Here is a 23916-nt window from a genome sequence, read left to right as displayed (position 1 = left end):
GTGAAACACCAAGTGAGCAAAACATAAAAAAAGTCAGTCCCCAAACTTCCGGTTTGTGCGTTGGGTTGTTTTTTGCCCTCTGGAGGCTTTAGGGAAGCCGGCCCAAAATGAAAGCCGAAGTCAGCTGGAGCTGACAAGGCAACACCTCGCGTGCCCTAACAAATGGCTCCATGTGCCACCTGTGGAATGCGTGCCATAGGTTCACCATCATGGGTCTACCCTTTGCTGTTGCACTTGAGTCCATCTGCTTTACTGTTGGTCGGTCTCCTATTCTCTTTCCTCCTATCTTTCTTAGCATTCTAGACTTCTCTTGAGCTGGGTCTTTGTGTTATATGTCCTAAGCCTGCAAATTTGAGCAAAATCATTTGTGTCATGAATGGTAACTCAGTTGATTTTTTTCACTGATCTGCTTGTCGGTTTTCTTAGGTGTTGATGATATTCTCAGGGACCTTCTCCAAAATCAAAATGGAAAAGTGTCAATATTGTTTCTTTCTTGCTGCTTTAAAATCTAACTTTCATTTTTTTTTAGTGTCACGAGAAATTTCCCTGCACAATTTTGATCTTTGTAGGTTTAGACACATGTGAATATTTTTTTCCAAGGCCTTTGAGGCTACTTTATCAAGTGCTAGTCTGCAGTGTATTTCTTGACTGCTGGTTCCTTTACTGTTGTAAATCAGTTCTAAAAGGCAAAAGCTACAGCCATTTCACTATCTTCACTATCAATTTCAAGGCTGGATTGCTATACTTCTTGTATTCTTGTATGGACTGCACCAGTAGAGGCTAAACCAATTTTGTTTCATACATGCTGTACAATAAAGGCTTTGAAACATAAACCTATACCTGTTATCATTGGTTTGATCTTTTTCTTTCATTGCAGTCTGATTTTTTTCCCCATTGCACTCCTTGACTTTTATTACTAGAGCTTGCAGTTCATTTGCAAGTTATCAGTTATCAGAGTAACATCATATCATCACTACAGAAGAAATTACTGATGTTTGTTCCTCCAATTTTAAAATCACAGTCATCTTGTTCTAATCCGGCTTCCCTCAATATATTCTGAATAAATTTGGGGAGAGTATGCAACCATATTTATACTGGTAACTATGTCTCACTCCTTAGCCAAGCTGGAGCCAGTCTGTTTCACCATGATCTATGCAGTCTATGGTTTCCTTGTTTCTGTATATATTTTGCATGAGCAAGATTTTCTGGGATTCCTACATTGTATGGCTTGATATGGTTGATGCAATCAAAGGCCTTTTTCATAATTGATAAAACAGACATTCACTTCTTTTGGGTATTCTTTGACTTTCTCAATCATCCATTGTGCCTCAGCAATAATATCTTTTGTTCCTTGGCCTTTCCTAAAACCAGCTTTAACATCTGGCATCTTCCTTTCTATATAGAGCTTTCATTTATGTTAGTTGAGCTTAGGCATTATTTTGCTATCTTGTGAAATTAAGGATATTGTACAGTATTGTTGTTTGCATACTCTGTTGCGTCTACTTTCTTTGGTGCTAATATATAGACTGATTTCTATCAATCTGTTGAGGACTATTATTCTCCAAATTCTCTGGTATTGTTGGTTTAAAATCTTTACAAATTATTCTGCTGCTTGTCATATTTCTGTGGAAATGACATCAGTTCCAATAACTTTCCAATTGGTAATGATTGAAGTGCTGAAATTGACACCTGCTGTATGGAATTTTAGAATACTCTTTCCATGTTTGTTGAATTGTTTTAAAATCGGCTCTTACTGGTCCACTAGTTTCTTATACCCTAACAATTTGAGGTAGGAATTTATTTTTCAGTTTTTAGATCTTTTGGAAGACCTTCTTTGTTTTTCATGTTTGTTTCCATCTTCCAGTGCCATTACAGCTATTGAAATAATCTCTACGATCTGTCTGAAATTCTTTGTTAAGTTTCTTCCCGAGATCTTTATTTTTGTTGGCTTTTGTTTCTCTTCTCAGCAATTTCCACTCTTGTTCTGGCATGTGATTTGCTTTCTGTTTCTTAGTCTTTGGCAGCTTTTCTTCAGATTCATCCTTAACAACTTTGATTTCATTCCACAATTCCTCTAGTCCACTGTCCATGAAATTCAGGTCTTCTGAGCAGTTCCTGATGCTGTCCTTGAAAACCTTCCTACAGCACTGCTGCCCAATTTTGGAGTCTCTTCATTTTAACTGTGCAGATAGGTATTTATTTTTATTTGTTTATTTCTACCCTGCCTTTATTATATATTTTTTTACAAACAATTCAAGGTGGGGAATATATTTAATTTTCCTTCCTCCTCCTGTTTTCCCCACAACATCCACTCTATGAGAGGTTTGAGGTGTGAGAGAGAGAGTGACTGGCCCAAAGTCATTCACTGATTCTCAATATGACTTCAGGGGACTACTAGTTTATATAGTGTTATCATGCATTCTTTGCTCATCCCTCCTAGGGATGTCATTCTTTCCCCCCTCCCCCCATCATGTGATAATATAGCAGGACTTTCTTAAAATCCTTAAAGTGAATATAGCAAGAAAACTAGAGGCTTTTCTTTTGGGTTTAATGGAAAAAGATCTGGAAAAAATTGGAACTCTGATGTTGTATACTTTATTTAAGACTACTTTATGCACAGAAATGGAAGGTCACCTCAATGGGTGAATGGCTGCAAAATGGATGAATCGATAGATGGCTGCAAAAACTGATGGAGATGGCTAAATTGACTGTTTTGATTAAAGAAAAAAAATACAAATACCTTTATTTCTACCTAGAAACCACTTTTGGACTTTGTGCTTGAGGTGGAAAAAAATTGAAACTTTGATTTTGGTTTTACCGATTAGATAAATGTGTTGTTATAGAAATGGCTACTTTATATTATTATGTAAATGTAAAAAGTTGAGGTTAGATGTTAGTGCCTTATTTTATTACATCAAGGAGTCGGAAGTCAATGCATTTTTTTCTTTCCCCCTTGCTTTCCTCCACTATCCACTTCTCTTTTCCTTTCCCTAACTTCCCTAATATTTTCTTTGTATGCCGTATTGTAAACTCATAAAAAACTCATATTAAAAATGAGATAACATAGCAGAGCTTGTGGAAGATTGATATTTTGCCATTTCATAAATCCCATTGCCAGGGTTGATTCAGTTCTCTTGTGCAGACAACAAAACACCCTTCATTCAAATCAACGTATAAGTGATTAGCGTGTAGTTGTTTTCTTCTAAGAATGACTCTGAAGTGAAGGGTGTTTTGTTATCCTTAACACTTTCTTTTTAGAAATATGAAGCATGTTAAAAGGAAAGAGTTTTGTGATTATTACCCCAGTTTCATACAACTGCATCATTTTCATTCCACACGATTTGGGAAATTAACTTTATTGCTCATGCTCTCTTAACTGGAAAGGAATGTACAACACATTTTTTAATAATCTTACAACACTTTTATAATTTTAAAGTTATTGACTGATAACAAGATGCTTTGATAAAATTAGTTTTCCAGCCATGTCCAGTCACATGGAACTTTTTTATTTATATTTCAAGCCTACCTTTCAGTCTAGAAGTACATGAAATATATTTGTAAAGTCTATGGTTTTGTACAGCAAATCTTATTATTTGTTTACTTGGGCAAAATACTGTAGAAATGTAGAAATACAAAAGGCAGAATAAAGAAATAGGCAAGGTAAAAATATTAGTTTGGTTGTTGCGAAAAGTCTCCAAAGCAGGGGTCACCAACCTTTCGGACCTCAAGGACCACAAAAGTCATAATTTTAAATCCCGCAGACCACTAATATGATTTAAAAAAAAAGATAAATAGTATTTAGTGCAATATAAAAAATGCAAATAATTTTTCTGTGGACCACCAAAAGAAGCAATAGTTGGAAACTAATCAAGGAGTGAAGCAACCTAGAACTAAGGAGAAAGTCAGTGGAATGACTTGCCTCCAGAAGTTGAGGGTGCGCCAGTACCTGGTTGTAAATCTAGGACTATCTGTACAAAACACTAAAGAGTAAAAATACAGAATGCAGAATAAAAAAAATAGGGTTGGGCTGAAAGGGAGTGACTGTGCAAAACTCACCAAGCTGGCTTTCATGCCTAAGGTGGGCCTAGAGCTCTTAGTCTCCTGGTTTGTAGCCTGGTGTCTTAACCACTATATCAAACTGTCTTTGAAGCTGTAATGTTTTTCATTTATACCTTCTAGAATTATTCTCAATATTTGTAATTTCAGTTGAAATTTTATTTTTAAAATTTTATTATGAATACTATGATGTATTTCCTTTTAATAGATTTATTTATTAAATTCATATGACCACCCATCTCACAAGAAGTGACTCTGGGGGAATGTATAACAAAAAGTAAAACATGTCAAAAACAAACATTGAAATAAAAGCATACAAGAGATTAGACCAGCAAAGGAGCCACCTCAAGACCTCCAGACCTGATGACATGACCAGGTGGTGAGGGACTTCTAGAAAATAAGTAGGAATGGAGAAGATAACATTTCAGGAGGGATAACGTTCCATTAGGTGGGTACCATGCCAGAGAAGATCTGCTCCTGGGGCCGATCTTGTATTGACAGCTTGCCTCTCATGCCATATATGATGGGATGAGTAGATGTAGTTGGGATAAGATGGTCACTCAAATAACCTGGTCCTATGCTATGAAGAGTTTTAAAGGTCAAAACTAGCACCTTAAATTGGATTCAGAAGCAAACTGGCAATCAATGCAGCTCTTAGAGTAGAGGTGTAACATATTCTGTTCTAGAACCACACATAACTTCCCATGCCACTGGAAGTTTCCAAATACACTTCAAGGGCACCCCCATGTTGAGCATATTACAGTAATCAGGTGGTGACTAGGACATGAGTGACTTTTTGGGAATGATTGCATGTGATCAAATGTTCCTTTTTATTGGGCCTTTTCATCGTCTATTGGTACATGATTTGCCCATCTTGGTAATAATTGGAGTTACGTGACATTTGTAAAATATTTTATATCAAATTTTCATCAGATACCTTTTGAGTGAATTTTGATTTTCTTCCATAATTTTTGCCATTATTCCATTGTAATTCCTTTTTTTGAAATTTTGCATCCAATTTATCATCTAGTTTTTAATATATTCCATCTCGGTTCATATCTCAATAACAATTTATAAATGCTTCCCAATAGATGATCTTGATTCTATATAAGACTTTTATTAATGATAGTCTTTCATGTTTCAAAATAGCTTGATAAACAGGAAGATTATTCATATTTTCCTCATGACTCCAGCAATAGGGCTAGTGGCGAAGAAACTTAGGTTTATTTCCCATTTGTGTGTAGAATAGGCTTCCTGTTTAGGTAGCACAAGAACCGGTTATGTGTAATTATGCTGAGAGAGTGGTGGGTTGTCAGAAGAGTTTTTAGAGGAAGGTTGTAGCATTTGTTGAGTCTACATGCATCTCCAAATCAATAACTGCAGCAAGGGGCATTGAGTTAAAGATAATGTACAGTTTGGCATCCAACCTCCAACTCAAATCCTTTAATTTGAATAATAATTATACAATACAATACAATACAATACAATACAATACAATACAATACAATACAATACAATACAATACAAGAATTGGAAGGGACCTTGGAGGTCTTCTAGTCCAACCCCCTGTCTAGGCAGGAAACCCTATACTATTTCAGACAAATGGCTATCCAACATCTTAAAAACTTCCAGTGTTGGGACATTCACAAGTTCTGGAGGCAAACTGTTCCACTGATTAATTGTTCTAACTGTCAGGAAATTTCTCCTCAGTTCTAAGTTGCTTTCTTCCTTGATCAGTTTCCACCCGTTGTTTCTTGTTCTACCCTCAGGTGCTTTGGAGAATAGTTTGACTCCCTCTTCTTTGTGGCCCCCTGATATATTGGAACACTGCTATCATGTCTCCCTTAGGCCTTCTTTTCTAGACATATCCAGTTCCTGCAACCGTTCATATGTTTTAGCCTCGAGTCCCTAATCATCTTTGTTGCTCTTCTCTGCACTCTTTCTAGAGTATTCACATCTTTTTTACATCATGGCGACCAAAACTGAATGCAGTATTCCAAGTGTGGCCTTACCAAGGCATTATAAAGTGGTATTAACACTTCACGTGATTCTATCCATCTTCTATCCAAGCCTTTCTTCATTGTGAGCCTTAGCTTTCCTCACTTCATCTTTACAGGCTGGGCTATTTGCTGATATTCTGCCTTAGTTATGTCCCCCACTTTCCACTTTTTATATTTATTCTTTTTGTCTTTCAATTTGTCAGAGAGTTCTTTATGTAGCCATGCTGGTTTCTTTTGGGAGCTGTTTATTTTTCTTCTTCATTGGTATTGTGAAAGACTGGGCTTTTATAATCTCGTTTTTCAAAATTTCCCAAGTTGTTTTCCCCTTGAGGATTCTCATCCATGGAATTATTCTCAAACTCTCTATGGGGTTATTGAAATTAGCTCTCTTAAAGTCCAATACTCTAATTTGACTTTGTTCTACTACTTGTGTTTGCTTAATGTTCAATTCCAGTATTGCATGATCACTTGCCCTCAAAGTTCCTGTAGCTTCAACACCTTCTATCATTCCCTCTCTGTTAGTGAGAATTAAGTCCAATATGGCTGATCCCCTTGTTCCCTTCTCTACCTTTTGGGAAACAAAGTTGTCTGCTAGGTTTTTAGGAACCTGTTGGATCTTCCACTTGGTGTACAGTTTGTTTCCCAGTTGATGTCAGGATAGTTAAAATCCCCCATTACTATTGTGGTGTGCTTCCTACATACCTTAGTTAGCTGACTAGCAAAAAGTTCATCTACTTCCTCTGCTTGGTTGGGTGTCTTATGGCAATGTCATTTCCCCCTCCTTTAACATTGACCCAGATGCATTCAAGATAGTTCTTATCATTGTTGTGCTCTATTTCTGTAATTGTTTCTGAAGTATATGTTGGACAGAGATTGTCCTTTACTTTCAAAATGGAAGAAAAATCTCCTTTGAGTCTTTTCAGCTCTCTTCCCTAACAGTAATATATTCCATGAACAAAACAGGATCCAGATAACATTTTTCTATTCTCTCCTTTCTTGAATTTAATAATTTTTTCTGCTAAATAAATAAAGTGTTAGGAATTGGACTTCCTGCAAACTTTTAAACTTGCCTGGATTAATCACTGTCTACTAAGATGAAAAAGAGTGAACAGAGATGGAACAAGTTAAAATCACTGTCTTCTAAGCACATTAGAGGTAGAAATGTCTAAGTGTAGATACTCCAACCCTGCCTGGGTTTGCACAATTTCATTTACAAACATTAAAAGTGAGAAGCAAATGATATGCTAAGCAGAAACTAAGTAAAATACATTATGGCTTAAGATGATGTATAAATCCAATTAATATGCAATTTGTTTTTTGCTATTATAGAATTACTTTTATCATTATAGTTATTACATTAAATTACATGCATTACATTATTAAGTACTATAAGTACTATAAGTGGGATCAATCCTAGTTAAGGCACTTTTATGACAATTTTAAATGAATTCCCAAGTACAGCTAGGTCTCCTATTATGTATGTACATATACATTACATTAGTGAATGCAATGCTACAGCTATCTAGCTTTATTATTAAAACATTTACACTGCCTAATAGCTGGAGCTCTCTGGATGATTTACATTTAAAAATACAATCTGAATATAAGCATATATTTTGAATAAAAGCATATATTATAATATAAAATACAAAATTAAAAAACCATATAAACTAGGTAGCAATGGTGGCATTTAAATTGCTAAGAATTAATATCAAATTAAAAATCAGTAAAAAGGCAATTATGTACATTTTGAATATATCTCCTCATGTTTTTTGTCATCATATCTTCTTTGTTTAGATTCATAAAAGCTGCCTTACCCAGACCTTGTCTGTCTGAATGATGGATGAGTCAGTCCAACTTAAAATATGGGTTAATATGAAACAATTGCTAACATGTTCTTATCTGTAAAGCATGTAGTGAAGTACATAGAAATGTATATCTAGAGAAGCATCTCATACCTCTTTTAATGGAATTATACAATTCAGATAGAGAGCTAGTTTTTATGCATCAGATATTAAGTTATTCAGGAAACAGATGGACTATTTCAGCAATGAAAGCCTGTGCATTTTTAAGTAACAACTGTCTTAACATATCAAGTTGCAAATTGTCTTAAGCCTTCCATGTGAAAGCTAGAATATAGAGGATAACCCTTCTGAAAACTATTCAGTGGTTCTGAAACTGAAACTGTAATTCTCAGCCAGCATGAAAAGCATTGATTAAAACAACAACCACTTTTAAAATAATACCGTTAAATGTCCACATAGAAAATGGAATGTATGTAAAATGTAAGAACCCAGTAAAAAAACTACACTTAGAATTGAAATCATTGAAGTCTGTCTTTGTTGTTACCTAGTTGTATTGAGATACACCTATAACAGGTTCCCAGTTGCTTGTAGCTTCTTTACATGCACTTCCATGTAAAGTGCACTGCAGTAGTTTAAGAGTAAGATGATTAAAATATCAATGGTTAAACCAAGAATCAGTAGCATTGTCTCATAACATAAATTTGGGTAAAGATTCTTTTGGCCTTGGTTGCCACCTGTCCCTGTACAAACCTGTCACTCCAAACTGAACAGCCTATTTGGAAGGGTGCTATCCTGTCCAAGGCTAAGCTGAAAGTTCCTTGGAATTACTTAGTGCAGCACCTACAGCCACTCAAATTTCAGACACCCACCCCCCAGCCTCCTAGCAATATGACAGGGCCTCAACCACATCATTTGCCAGTTTAAGATTAAATTGTTCAACTGGGTGTCATCAGCATTACATGGTACTAGATTCTCCTAGGCGCTGCTTGGAGTGTCCAAGCATGAGTTAACTTCAGCTTGCTGCCCAAGGACTGAGTTCAAAGTTTGTGTAGCCACGCCTCTTGCTCCCCTCAAAGGCTCAGTTTAAAAAACAGTCGCCCTAAAAGGATGCTTTTGGGGAATTCCAGTCCTTGAGCAACAAGTTGGACTCTCCAAGTCAGTGTAGTGTAGCCTTTATTATTTTTGTGTTCAGTTAGGTTAGATTCCTTTATTGTTTTCTTCCAATCTGTCAAGGGGCGCAATGTCCTAATACTGACCGACAACATTGCCACAAAGGCATATCTAAACTACCAAGATGGCACTCGATCTCAGGCCCTGATGGCAGAAGCGGAAGCACTGGGCTGATGGGTAGAGCATCACCTAGCATCGCTGCAGATGGACCACACCTCGGGGAAGAACAATGTGGCGGCAGACTGGCTGAGCAGGACTACCATCAACAACTCGGAGTGCGACTCCATCCATCGTTGTTCCGTCAGCTGCCGCAGAGGTTCAGCCTCCCGAGGGTCGACCTGTTCGCCACCCCGGCCAACACGCATCTTCCCCTGTTATTTGCCAGATTTCAGTGCCCCGACACGGAAGGGACAGACGCCCTACGAAGTCGCTGGCCTCTCGGCCTCTTGTATGAGTTTATGCCTCTTCCCTTGATACCATTGGTGATCAGGAAAATTCTGGTGGAGGAAGCGGAAGTGTTGCTCGTAGCACCATACTGGTCAAGGCGATCCTGGTTTGCCGACCTTGTCAGCCTGTTGGTGACCAAGCACTGGTGCATACCTCAGGAGCAGATCTCCTCAGCCAAGGGGCCATTCAATATCCAGACCCCCAGTGGCTGCAGCTAGCTGTTTGGTACTTGAGGGGGACTTCCTGAAGCTTAGCAGATTTTCTGACAAGGTCATCCATGCCATCCAGGTGTCCAGGCGGCCCTCCTCTGTCAGAATTTACGAGGCGACTTGGTCTGCTTTCTCAACTTGGTGCCAGTCTCATCACATTATTGCCACTTCCGCAACCATTTCACAACTTTTGGATTTTCTCCAGGAGGGCTTGGACAAAGGCCTTGCGCCCAACATGCTCCGTCGGCAGACAGCAGCCTTGGCCACCATCCTGTCCATGGACTCACATCTGTCCCTTAGTAGACATCCTCAGGTTCGTAGCTTCCTCAAGGGGGCTACCAACCTCAGCCCTCCTACAATTCACTGCTACCCAACCTAGGATTTGCCCGTCGTCCTATAGACTCTGACTGCTGCTCTGTTTGAACCGCTTTGATCCATCGATTTGTGTCACCTGTCTCTTAAGACCGTCTTTCTTATAGTTGTCACCTGAGCCCGCACAAGCACCCATCAAGGAGATATGCAGGGCTGCGACATGGTCGTCAGCATCTCCTTTCGTGAGGAACTACAGACTGGATGCCTTTGCTTCTGCGGAGGCTTCCTTCGGGAGAAGAGTTTTACAACGGGTTATCGCGACTCCCACAGGCCTGGACATTTCTTCTTCCCACACTGGGACTACATAGCTTGGGTATATCCCATGTTTGGATATTCCAAGCAGTGTTGGATTATCTGAATGGTCATTCTCTAGGCGCTGCAGGAGTGTTCAACCCTGCCCTGGGGTCGCCCGCGTGTGCGTGTGTACCAACTTTGAGGGCATAGAACATTAATATATATAGCTTCCTTTTGGAACTTATTCTTGTTTTTTTTTTAACTGTGCCTCTGAGGGGACCAAGAAGCGTGGCTACACAAACTTTGAACTCAGTCCTTGGGCAGCAAACTGAAGTTAACCCATGCTTGGACACTCCCGCAGCATCTAGAGAACGACCATTCAGATAAGCCAACGGTCATTCTATGTTGATGAATAACTTCATGGAAAAGTTGAGTAGCAAGAATTTTAGATTGCTCTTTCCACTATCAATATTGACTGGAACTCAACTACAGAAATACCAGTTCAAGTGATGTAACAGTTGTATTTGAATTGCACCACAAGTTCCTATTAATGTTGTTTCTATGTTTGCTTCCTTTTGCTACAGTGATCAAACTTCAGACTCTTGGCAATTGTCACATATTTATGATGGTTGCAGTGTCTTGGAGTTCTCATTGTTCCTATCACCCATCTCCTCCCACTTATGACTGCAGAACTGTAACTTTGTTGCTTGTATCCTTATGATTTATATTGATATTGATTGTTTCCTGATTGCTTATTTGTACCATATGACTATCATTAAGTGCTGTACCTTATGATTCTTGATGAATGTATCTTGTCTTTTTATGTACACTGAGAGCATATGCACCAAAGATAAAATCCTTGTGTGCCCAATCACACTTGGCCAATAAAGAATTCTGTTCTGTTCTATTCTATCCTATCCTATCCTATCCTATCCTATCCTATCCTATCCTATCCTATCCTATCCTATCCTATCCTATCCTATCCTATCCTATCCTATCCTCTTTTGCAATATTCTAACAAGTAAAGTCAATAGGGAAGTCAGATTCACTTAACAACCATGCTCCTAACTTAACAACTACAATAGTTTAATTGACAATCGTCGCAAGAAAGGTAATGGGGTAAAATTCATTTAATGTCTCACTTAGCAACATAAATTCTGAGCTCAATTGTGGTCATAAGTCGAGGACTACATTAATTTTATAAAAGCATTTTTGTTTTAAAATTTGTTCCATTCTAATATTTTAAATTGTTGCTTCAACTGTGAAACTTTCTCTTTCAGATCTGTTTTCTTTTGTTTGCGATATTGTATATTGTTTCCTACTTCATTATCAGAAGATACAAGAGGAAAGCAGGTAACTTTTCATATTCATATATTTTCTATAATAAATTATAAGTTAGAAAGGATACATATTTATTTATGGAATAAGTATTTTACTATAATTGCATGTAACCAAACAAATTGAATCACCATTTTCTTATCTTTTCCCAATCTGCGTTTATTTCATTATGAACCCTTTCAGTTTATTAACTTTTTAAAAATAATATTTTTTCTAAAATATATTTGCTGGGAAACCACACTGGGGAATTGATGTTGTGTTTATATTCTGCTTGCATACATCCCAATAGAGTTAGAGTCAACCTGTTTTTCTTAAGTAATTCATTTATATCATTTAACTTACTTTTTCATTTATATATTTTAATTTAAGTTATAACTTTAGACATGACGTAAGTGTCATTTATAAGCTATTTAGATAGATACTTATCTCACAATCAGGGAGTCACTGTTTCTGAAACTTCCTATTAACTTACAAGTTCCTGTTTGCTATGGGGGACAAATTCTGTATACTTTTTTATACCTTTAAGAGAAAAAGTGGAAGCAAAAAAACTTTGCAGGAGATACTCAGCCTGTTCCAGTCTTTCTATTTTTCAGGCCTATACATGTTGTTTTCTACATATGGCCATAATGGAACCTACCCATTGCTATTGTATATTGTAACAGTGGTAAATTGGTCATGCTCAATTTTATGACTTTTTGTAGTGTGTGTTAAATGAACCAATGGTTCGCTATGGGTGTGATTTTTCCTGAAAACCAGAAGTGCTAGGTTTTGGCAAAATTATCATAAAATACAATCACATGGCCAGGGTATGCTGCAAATGGCCCTAAATGTGACCATATTGGCAAGGGCCCAAAATTAACTCATGTGACTGCGAAGGAGGCCCAACTATCAGAACTTTAAATAAGTTCCTTTTATGAGTCAGTTGTAACTTTCAAGGACTACCTGTATTGGAAAATTGAATTAGGATAGCCATTGCCCATTTAAACTACAAAGCATTTTGCATGTATGCCTACTGTTGACAAATTGTGTACAACTCTATTAGCACACTAATGTGGCTGGGTGGAATCAAGCAATCTCTTGCAGTGTTAGAGGAGCTTAAAGAAGTCCTTGTTGTCAGTCTTATGAGTAGAACAGGAAACTGACTCCATAGGTATACTACAACCATACTTTATGTAGGCTATGGAAATAGAATCTTGTTAGTTTACCTGTGTTTTCTCTTTCCTTCCTGTTACTCCCAGGGAGTTAGAGTGGGTCAGTCCGAGTCTCTTTTTTACTTTTTTCTGCTCTAGGCTTAATGCAGGCTTCTTCTGGACCTGTGGTTCTAATGTCTTCTTCATTCTTCGAACTCTTTTCATTAGCTTGCTATATGTATACTTTGTGCTTAAATTATCCAGTTTATCCTTTAAAAAAATACCTTCATCTCCTAAAATTAAGTTGGTTTTCTCCATTGGGGGAGAACTTTGGCTTGCCTGAGCCTTAATGAGTGAAAAGGAATTGTTTTGCGCCACATATAAAATATATAAGCATGGTCAGCCAGATGTCTAGACTGGATTTTATCCACCTAGTGTGTCCTCAATGACCTGGGATAGGCAGAGGTTGTTGTTTTATGGCATTAGAGGTATCATTGCAGATGTAAGCTGTTCTAAATAAAGCTACCTTTTGCAATTGACCGATGGTGAATTTGTCAATACCGATGGAGTTTAAGTGGTGCTTCAGTTGTATTTGAATTGCACCCCAAGTGCCTATTATTATTGTTTCTACATTTGCTTTCTTTTGCCATTGTTTCAATTTCTATTTGCAGGTTTTTGTATTTAATTATCTTCTTCACTTCCTTCTCTTCTATTCTGCTGTTTCCAGGTACTGCCACATCCATTATCTAGACTTTTTTCTCTTTGTTATTGGCAAGTCTGGTGTGTTATGTGACAAATGCCTGCATGTTTGAATTCTAAAGCCCCAGAGTAATTTAGGGTTGTTTTCTGCAACCAGAATTAGCCCCTCTGTCTCTTTCTGTAACTTTTCTGCCCTTAGCCATTGCCAAGTCTTGCTATTATCTGCTTTACCTGTTTGTTTTTAATATACTAGTCATGTAATACTTTATCTTCTATGTGCTGCTTGGAGAATCCAAGCATGAATTCAACTTCAGTTTGTCTGCCCGGTGACTGAGTTAATTTTAGAGTCTTTAGCCACACCTCTTGGCTTGATTGCCTCAGTTTTTCTCAGCTTAGTCAAGCCCATAGTAGTGACTTAGACTCTCTCCTCAGTCAATGAGCACAGAAATTAAAGTTATTATCTTGGATTCTTCAACCATTTCTTCATTACAGCAGAAGATTTACTCCATAGCAGCAGTTTTTTGTTTTTTTTTAAAAAAGACTTTGGATCTCTTTGACAACTCTTGGGCAGCACCTCAGGTTCCCTGCAGCCTTGCATGAGGCTCAGAGCCAATAGCGTGGAGCTGTCAAAACTCAGTTTGAAGTTTAAAGGCACTCAGAGTGGAGCTGCTAGCAAATTGGCTAGTGAATGGATCGGGTGAGCGTCGGCTGAGGTTCCCGCGGGGGCTCCGGACAACAAGGGAACGAGGCTCAACGCTATAGAGACCGCGGCCACCATTTGGACATTGTTTTGAGGCAGCCACCATTTTGAATAGTGAGTTTGGCAGGCCATTTCCAATATTCAGTAAGCTTTCCTGGTCTATTAGCATCAGTGCATCTTTTTCACTGTCCATCAGATATTCTTCTAATACCTTTTTTCTTCTTCAATCATCTGAATATACTTGCAACATTTCATGGCCACCTACAGGTGAAACTCGAAAAATTAGAATATCGTGCAAAAGTTCATTTATTTCAGTAATGCAACTTAAAAGCTGAAACTAATATATGAGATAGACTCATTACATGCAAAGCAAGGTATTTCAAGCTGTGATTTGTCATAATTGTGATGATTATGGTGTACAGCTCATGAAAACCCCAAATCCACAATTTCAGAAAATTGGAATATTACATGCAATCAATAAAACAAGGATTGTACATAAAACAATATCAGGCCTCTGAAAAGTATAAGCATGCATATGTACTTAGTACTTGATTTGGGCCCCTTTTGCAGCAATTACTGCCTCAATGCGGCATGGCATAGAAACCACCAGCCTGTGGCACTGCTGAGGTATTATGGAAGACCAGGATGCTTCAATAGCTGCCTTCAGCTCTTCTGCATTGTTCGGTCTCATGTCTCTCATCTTTCTCTTGGCAATGCCCCATAGATTCACTATTGGGTTCAGATCAGGCGAGTTTGCTTGCCAATCAAACACAGTAATCCCATGGTCATTGAACCAGGTTTTGGTGCTTTTGGCAGTGTAGGCAGGTGTCAAGTCCTGCTGGAAAATGAAGTCAGCATCCCCATAAAGCTCGTCTGCGGAAGGAAGTGTGAAGTGCTCCAAAATGTAGATGGCTGCGTTGACCCTGGATTTAATGAAGCACAGTGGACCAACACCAGCAGATGACATGGCTCCCCAAATCAACAGAGACTCTGGAAACTTCACACTGGACTTCAAGCATCTTGCAGTGTGTGCCTCTCCATTCTTCCTACATACTCTGGGTCTTTGGTTTCCAAATGAGATGCAAAAGTTGCTGTCATCAGAAAAGAGGACTTTGGACCACTGAGCATGGAAAATGAAGTCAGCATCCCCATAAAGCTCGTCTGCGGAAGGAAGTGTGAAGTGCTCCAAAATGTAGATGGCTGCGTTGACTCTGGATTTAATGAAGCACAGTGGACCAACACCAGCAGATGACATGGCTCCCCAAATCAACACAGACTGTGGAAACTTCACACTGGACTTCAAGCATCTTGCAGTGTGTGCCTCTCCATTCTTCCTACATACTCTGGGTCTTTGGTTTCCAAATGAGATGCAAAAGTTGCTGTCATCAGAAAAGAGGACTTTGGACCACTGAGCAACAGACCAGGTCTGTTTTTCTTTAGCCCAGGTAAGACGCTTCTGATGTTGTTTGTTGTTCAGGAGCGACTTGACAAGAGGAATACGACATTTGAAGCCCATGTCCAGAATCTGTCTCTGCATGGGCTCTTGATGCACTGACTCCAGTCTTAGTCCACGCCTTGTGAAAGTCCCCAACACTTTTGAATGGCCTTTTCCTGACAATCCTCTCCATGCCGCGGTCATCCTTGCTGCTTGTGCATCTTTTTCTTCCACACTTTTCCCTTCCACATAACTTTCTATTAATGTGCTTTGATACAGCACTTTGGGAACATCAAATTTCTTTTGCAATTATCTTTTGAGGCTTTCTCTCAATGATGGTTTTCTGTACATCCCATGATTGTGATTCCTACTGAACCAGACTGAGAGACCATTTAAAGGCTCAGGAACCCTTTGCAGGTGTTATGACTTAATTAGCTGATTAGAGTGGGACACTTTGATCCTAGAATATTGCACCTTTTCACGATATTCTAATTTTCTGAGATTGTGGATTTGGGGTTTTCATGAGCTGTAAGGCCAAATCATCACAATTATGACAAATCACGGCTTGAACTATGTTGCTTTGTATGTAATGAATCTATCTCATATATTAGTTTTACCTTTTAAGTTACATCACTGGAATAAATGAACTTTTGCACGATATTCTAATTTTTTGAGTTTCACCTGTATTTTCCTAGATAAGTAGAGTTCGTTAATGTTGCTCTGAGGATGCAGGACATAATTCATTGTCATTATTTTTCTACTTTTCCTATCCAGGGCTTTTAGTTCTACTTCAGTCCACTAGTCCAGCTGTGTATCTAATGACTGAAATATCCCAGGTGTTAATTGCCTTGATGGTATTTCATCCACTGAATTGGATCTTCTTCACTCTCTTGATGTATTTACTTCTAATCTTTTTCTTGACTTCAGTTGCACGATGTTGTCAGCTTGAAAGGTGTTTGTGGTGATCATCTTGATGCTATTTCCATCTTGATTCCTTCAATTTTCACTTGTTTTTCCCCATTTGATGGCAAGCGTAGCTCATTTGTCTGTCTAAATTCCATTCCAATATCTTGGCTGTATATATGGACAGTGCTGAGCAGTAATTCTGTGTCAGATGACGTTTTTCTATACAGCTTCAGATCGTCCATGTAAAGGAGGTGGGGTAGCCTGGCAGATGTTTGGGTTGTTTGATGGTCATGGCCTGAGTTATTTAGTATTGTTGACAGAGGAACAGTGTTCCTTTATTTTTTTTAAATATATTTTTATTACAATCTTGTGAAGCATATCCCTTACATTTTAGCTGACTGCTTGAGAATCCCTTGCAAGAATAATCTTGCTTGTTAAAATGCATAACTAAGACTCTTTTTAGATGCTGCAAATTTCTTTTTGCTGGGAAGACTTTGCATCTGATAAGAAATGAGTTGGGTTACCAAATTAATACTTTAGGTAGCTTGATTTTATGGTTGTTTGCAATTGATTATCTTATAGATGCAGTATATATTTTAGGGAGTAAATTAGCTTTCTCTTTCTGATCACTAAAGGTAAGATTTTTAAAAACATTCTATTGAATGACTAGTCTATGAAACAAATACAAGGAAAACATATAATCAGGGATTTCTTTAGATCTGGACCCCCCATGACAGTTCAGAAATGTTCCTTTTGAACTCTGGAGGACAGCTACATGATATAAAATAACAGTGTCCCAAAACCAATTTATAGGACATAATTTTAACTGATATATTCTTTGATTTGTTAAATTATCATTTGATAAGGTAGACCATAACCTACTACTAGATAAAGTAGAAGGATGTGGGTTAGACAGCATCACCACCAGATGGATTCTTAACCGGCTGACCAACCGCACTCAACATGAGTCCTCAATGGAACTGCATCTTCATGGAGGGAAGTATGCAGTGGAGTATCCCAAGGCTCTGTTTTAAGCCCAGTACTATTCAACATCTTCATCAATGATTTGGATGAAGGAATAAATGGGAACTCATCAAATTTGCAGATGACACCAAGCTGGCACGAATAGCCAACACTCCAGAAGACAGGCTTAAGATACAGAAGGATGTTGACAAACTTGAACATTGGGCACTATCTAATAAAATGAAATTCAATGGTGAAAAGAGTAAGGTTCTATATTTAGGCAACAAAAACGAAATGCACAGGTACAGTATAGGCGTGGCACGACAAAACCGCGAAGCCCTTATTCACGGAGACATAAGCGCGTCGCTAAAGCCGTGACGTCATCACCGCCGTGACAACAGCGCGGCAACAGAAGGGCACTTTAAAACGGTGCCGCGGCAGAAAGCCGATTTCAATTAAGGTAAGGGCTAGGATTAGGTTTAGGGGTTTGTTTTAGGGTTTGTTTTAGGGTTTGTTTTAGGGTTTGTTTTAGGGTTAGGTTTAGGGTTAGGTTTAGGGTTAGGTTTAGGGTTAGGGTTAGGGTTAGGGTTAGGGTTAGGTTTAGGGTTAGGTTTAGGGTTAGGTTTAGGGTTAGGTTTAGGGTTAGTTTTAGGGTACTGCGTGCTTGGAAATGTGCGGATTTGCCCTCCGCGATTATGTCATCGCAGTAGGGTCGCGTTTTTCCTTAGCGCTTCAAACGGCGCGAATTAGTCTTCGCGCTTATTTCTCCGCGGATAAGGGCTTCGCGGATTTGTGGTGGAACCCAGTATAGGTGGTACTTTGCTCAGTAGAAGTAACTGTGAGAGGGATCTTGGAGTCCTAGTGGACAACCATTTAAATATGAGCCAGCAGTGTTCAGCAGCTGCCAAAAAAGGCAACACAGTTCTAGGCTGCATAAATAGAGGGATAGAATCAAGATCATGTGAAGTGTTAATACCACTTTACAATGCCTTGGTAAGGCCACACTTGGAATACTGCATTCACTTCTGGTCACCATGATGTAGAAAAGATGTGGAGACTCTGGAAAGAGTGCAGAGAAGAGCAACAAAGATGATTAGGGGACTGGAGACTAAAACATATGAAGAACGGTTGCATGAACTGGGTATCTCTAGTTTAATAGAAAGAAGGACTAGGGGAGACATGATAGCAGTGTTCCAATATCTCAGGGGTTGCCCACCTGAGGGTAGAACAAGAAGCAATGGGTGGAAACAAATCATGGAGAGAAACAACTTAGAACTGAGGAGAAATTTCCTGACAGTTAGAACAATGAATCAGTGAAACAGAAATTGCTTTCAGAAGTTGTGAATGCCCCAACACTGGAAGTCTTTAAGAAGATGTTGGATAGCCATCTGTCTGAAACGGTATAGGGTTTCCTGCGTAGGCATGGGGTTGGACTAGAAGACCTCCAAGGTCCCTTCCAATTCTGCTATTGTATTATTGTAAATGAAGAGTTTCAGTTGTATTTTCCCTGGCCTCTGTCTGTTGAAAAGATAACCAAGATTTTTGTGTTATACTGCCACCTAGCTACCAAATTACTTCGGTGTTTTGCTTATATTTCATGAATAGTTCCGTGAATGTGATGCCACTAGTAAAATAAGAATTCAAAATAGCTAATGTAATTTACAGCTAGGTTACGTGAACAAATCAATATATTTTAAAGAATTTAATATTAAATTCTATTCATGAGTATTTAAATGTAGTTTTCCTTCTTCATTGTATCAGAGGCATGCTTTACTTTCTAAATGTCATCACAACATATATATTTTCCTCCACACGGATATGCAAGATTTGCAAACCAGATGTAAGATTTTGAATAGTGACCATTGAATATTGAATGTTTCAAATTTATGGATTAAAATCAATGAGAATAAATCAGGTTGTATTTGAGCAACTGTCTATTCTTTTCGATGTGAATTAAAACATGCATTGCCATTCTCATTTTAGTGTATGTAATCTGCATTGAATTGCTGCTCTTTGTGATGAACATTTTTAAGTCCTTATAATAGTATCTTTTAATTTACTCTACTGAATGATAGAGTATTATGCAATATTATATGATTGTCCAAGGACATATAAGCAATTCTCAAGTACTTAAGGCTAAGCAGCTTCCAATTCCATTGCTAAGCCTTTTAGGAAAGAACATTTTAAGGCAAAAATTGGTGGAACATCAACTGTAGAGTCCTTTGAAAGATAACAGTAAGATGCCCCTCCCCCCTGCAAATTACCATCAATTTGAAATTTGTGAAAGAACAGCCAAATACTAGAATGAAAGATAAGTACATTTTTAATTTTGATCATGCTACATATTCTCTTTGCCAATTGCTGCTACAAGACAAGAATTAAAACCTTTAACAATGGCCATGGTACCAAATGTAATCTAAAATATGCATTTTTTTTTCAGATGAACAAGAGGATGAAGATGCTATTGTCAATAGAATTTCGTATGTATATCTCAGTAGATTTCAGAACTATGCAAATATAGCAATTCAAGAAAAAAAATTATGGTTTAGGATGATAAGCATTGCTGATTATAGTAGTTCTGAATGTTTACATTGTTTGGAACACATTTCTAAATAAAGCACAATACTAGCATCTATTTCCATAGCTATTTTGTTTACATTTATCATCATCTTCTTTTAATGACCCCCATAATCCCTTGGGTTCCGTCTGGGCAACTGAATAGGTGTGAGTATTTACTGGCCAAATGCCCTTCCTGTCGCGAATGCGGAGTTACATTCACAGATATATTCTTATCATGCCCAGAGAAAGAAACATCTGCCTCTACCGAGGATCAAACTCAAAGCCTCCTGATCGCGAGGCGAGAGCTCCACCTCTAGGCCACTGCACAGCTCACATTTGTGTGTAAACAAAATAGGTATATGAGGAGCATATGTGAAGATAGCTTGTTCTTCCCAGGTTTAGTTTTATTTAAGTCAATTTTTTTTAAAAACAATGTGATTTAGGTACAAAAGTTTTAATGAGAGAGTTCTAAGTTTGATGCAGATTATCTTAGAAACTCAAAAGGCTTGGAATATGGAATGCACTTCTAAAATTATTAGCCGTTTATTGATTTTTATGTAAAAATATTTTATCTATCTCTTTACCTTAATGAAGGTAGATAACAGTTCCAATAAAAATTATGTAATAGTTAAAAGAAAAATAAATAAAATATATGTAAAAAATAGTGAAAGTTCATCAGATGCCAGTCTTGTCTTTTGGAGACATATTCAGCCCTAAGTGAAAATTGACTTTTGTCCATATTCTCTATGGTCTATATCCAACATTTGAGGGATTTTTTTTTTTTACACAAATAGATTGTTGAACTATGCAGGTTCATTTGGAAATTACATATACATAATCAGTAATGTAATAATAGATGATAATGTTTAGTTTTTTAAAACTAAATCAGTAAAGTGTAAATTATAATATTTAGTTATTTTTAATTATTTTTTTTAAAAAAACTGTTAAATTGCATTTTTGTACAAACTTTTTTGGTGATTGGATAAAAAATTGTACTTCCTATTCTTTAGAAATAATGACTGGCATTATGTTGCTGTACCTGTCAAATTTAACCCTCTGGGCTAAGACCTTAGGCCTGCAATTATTTCCCTGCTGTTTGCATGGTAATCCCTTCCATCAGAATGTGAGAAACATGTACGAATGGCTATTTAGTTAAGTGTAATATGATCATGCATTATCCTATTGGATTATTAATGGACAACAAACATTGTCTTTTGGAAGATTTGCTTGAACTACAGTATGGTTTTGGTTCTGATATATATTTAAATTTGCCAGCCTTTATATGCTAGCTATAGCAAAAACACTAATTTATATTGATTATATACCTTTCTGAAAATGTGAAACTTAGTTTGGTAATATACAGTATCACAAATATAACATGAGATCCATAGTTTAAGCTTTTTTCCTGTTTTATAAAAATGAAAGCAATTAAGTTTTATGCAAACTTTAGACAGTGAACAAGATGTTATAACTCAAAACTATTAGCAAATTAGTGAAAATAGCTACTTCCTTCCTTGCCATTTCTGACAGCTGTTTGTCATGGTCATTACCTTTCATTGCAAGAACAAGTAGTTTTTCTATGATAACAATTTCCCTATCTGAATAAGGTTCATGTTTCCTTGCCTATTATGGGAACTGGCTTTCCCCCCTTTTCATGTGACTAATCATTCAAATTTTGTTATTATCCTAAACCCTAAACTTAAAACACATTTAGAAATTTAAAAAATCTACTTCTTATAATCAGTTTTTGATAATGGAATATTTAATAACTGAGGTGTTTTTATTTTCTGAATTCCATTATTCTTTGTTCTGAAACATCTATGAAAATGTCTTGATTATCACTACCCTGTGGGTAAACAAGGTAAGAACGGTAAGAGGAAGGAAAATCTCCCCTCCCCATTTTCAAGCCGTTCGCAAAAATGCCTCATTCCGAACCTTCAATCCTGCAATCCTGGAATATGCTGAAGGCTCAAAATGGAACGTTTTTACAAACCGTTTGAACATATGGAGGGGGATATTCCCGCCTCTACACCTGTTCTGAAGGTCACAGACTGAAAACAGGATAAGAGACAAAATCCTCCCTCCCGCATTCCTGCAATCCTGCAATCCTGGATAATGTGAAGGCTTGAAATGTGGCATTTTTCAAACCTCTTGAAAATGGGGAGGGGGGATTTCATATCTTATCCTGTTCTCAGTCTGTAATGACCTTCAGAACAGGGGGAGAGGGAGGAATATCCCCCTCCCCATTTTCAAGCCGTTTGCAAAAATGCTCCATTTCAAGCCTTCAATGTGAGTATGCAGGTGAGAAGCGACCTCCTGTAGGCATTAAAATCCATACACTGGGGACGTCGGAAGAAGCCCTGCGAGGAGACACTGTGCCAAAGTGCAGGAAATCCTCCCCCCAACCTGCAGATCGTCCTTTCAAAGAGGAGTTTCACCAGGACGAAGAGGTGGCTGAAGGCAGCGTTTGTGTTGCCTTCATCCTGGTGAAATTCCTCTTTGAAAGGACGATCTGCAAGGGGTGGGGGAGAGTTCCTGCACTTCGGCAGCAGTGTCTCCTCGCATGGCTTCTTCCGATGTCCCAGGTATGTTGATTTCTGTCCCTCCTTTTCCTGTTCCATGGACGGAATTGCGAGCTGTGACTGTCACCGTTAGTCAAGAAGGGCATGAGGCATTTGGGTTGTGTTGCTTGGCCTCCGGCTTCTTTTGCAGCTGCAATTGTCTGCAAAAGCAACCGGAGTTTGCTGGAGGCAGAGGCCTGAGCGGCACCCGCGAATCAGCTGTTTTGTGAACAGAGCGGCCCAACTGATCTGATTAAGGGACCAATGAGCCCTGAGGTGACCGGAGAAGCGAAGGGCTTCCCCCTGTTCTGACTAAACCCACCCCTTCACTAGGGCTTATTTTCAGGGGAGGGTTTATATTTTTGCCCACCGCGAAAATCGCATGGTCTTAGTTTCAGGACATGTCGTATTTTCAGGGAAACACGCTACTCAGTACGTCCCTCCATATTTTTCTGTTATTTCGAACTGTCCTCCCTTCTACTACATGGACATACTCCTTCAAATATGGTCTTTTGTCCTTCAAACTTCTCTTTCACCAGCTCTCTTCAACCATAACTTTCTCAGGCTTCCCCTTCCTCTTCACTCATTGATTCCTCTTTTATGCATTTGTTTTGCAATCTGATCTACATTCGTTCTCTCTATTTGACCACACCACTTCAATGTATTTCTTTCGTCCTGGCCCCTCATTTTTGTATTCACCTCACATTCAGTCAGCACCTAATAATTTCAATCCTTTATCAACTTGTGTTAACACAGATTTAAATACTCAGTTCCCACTGCATTATTCAGTTGATTTTATGTTTCTTCTGAAAAACACAGTTCTCACTTCCCTGTGGTTAAAAGGGGCACAATATACAACCATTTTTCCCCAACAAAAATTCATTCTTTGAACCACCAATGCACCACCCACTACTTATCTCCAATCTTTGCACTATCTTAACATTTGTCCATCTGTCACCCTGTCTTTAATAAACATTCTACCAAGGTACACTAAATTATCTATTTGCTCTGGATTTTGTCCGTAATAAACCAATGGCAATCCTCAATTTCTCTGAAACCCACCATAACACTCAGTTTGATTTTTAGTGTGGAAAACGTACATCGAGCTTTCCAAATTTTGCTTATTGTTACCCTTTTCACCCTTTTGATTATAATTCTGTGAAACACACCATCCCAAGCACACATTAAATCAACCCCTTTCTAATTTCTCCATTTGGTATTGTGCCTTTCCCATTGCATATGGAAATAGAACAGTATTCTTTATATTAACAGGCATAATATAGTCTTTACATATATATTAAATGTACACAATCATTCCCATAAGCAAACCCC

At 38.1% G+C, this 23916-nt stretch overlaps 1 protein-coding gene across 2 annotated transcripts in view; it reads left to right on the top strand.

Moving 5' to 3' along the window:
- LMBR1 (limb development membrane protein 1) overlaps positions 1–23916 on the top strand; it is a 62228-nt gene that overhangs the window by 3373 nt on the left and 34939 nt on the right. For both annotated transcript variants that reach the window (XM_087712488.1, XM_087712487.1), the window contains exons 2-3: positions 11574–11646; positions 19905–19944. In XM_087712488.1, the coding sequence (XP_087568614.1) occupies positions 11574–11646; positions 19905–19944 (113 nt within the window). The remainder of the gene's footprint in view (positions 1–11573; positions 11647–19904; positions 19945–23916) is intronic.

The sequence above is a fragment of the Thamnophis sirtalis genome, unplaced genomic scaffold (assembly GCF_051295495.1).
Source record: "Thamnophis sirtalis isolate CommonGarterSnake01/CBP01778 unplaced genomic scaffold, rThaSir2_p1.2 scaffold_4, whole genome shotgun sequence".
In the NCBI taxonomy this organism is placed as follows: Eukaryota; Metazoa; Chordata; class Lepidosauria; order Squamata; family Natricidae; genus Thamnophis; species Thamnophis sirtalis.
This window is presented reverse-complemented; position numbering and strand designations above follow the sequence as displayed.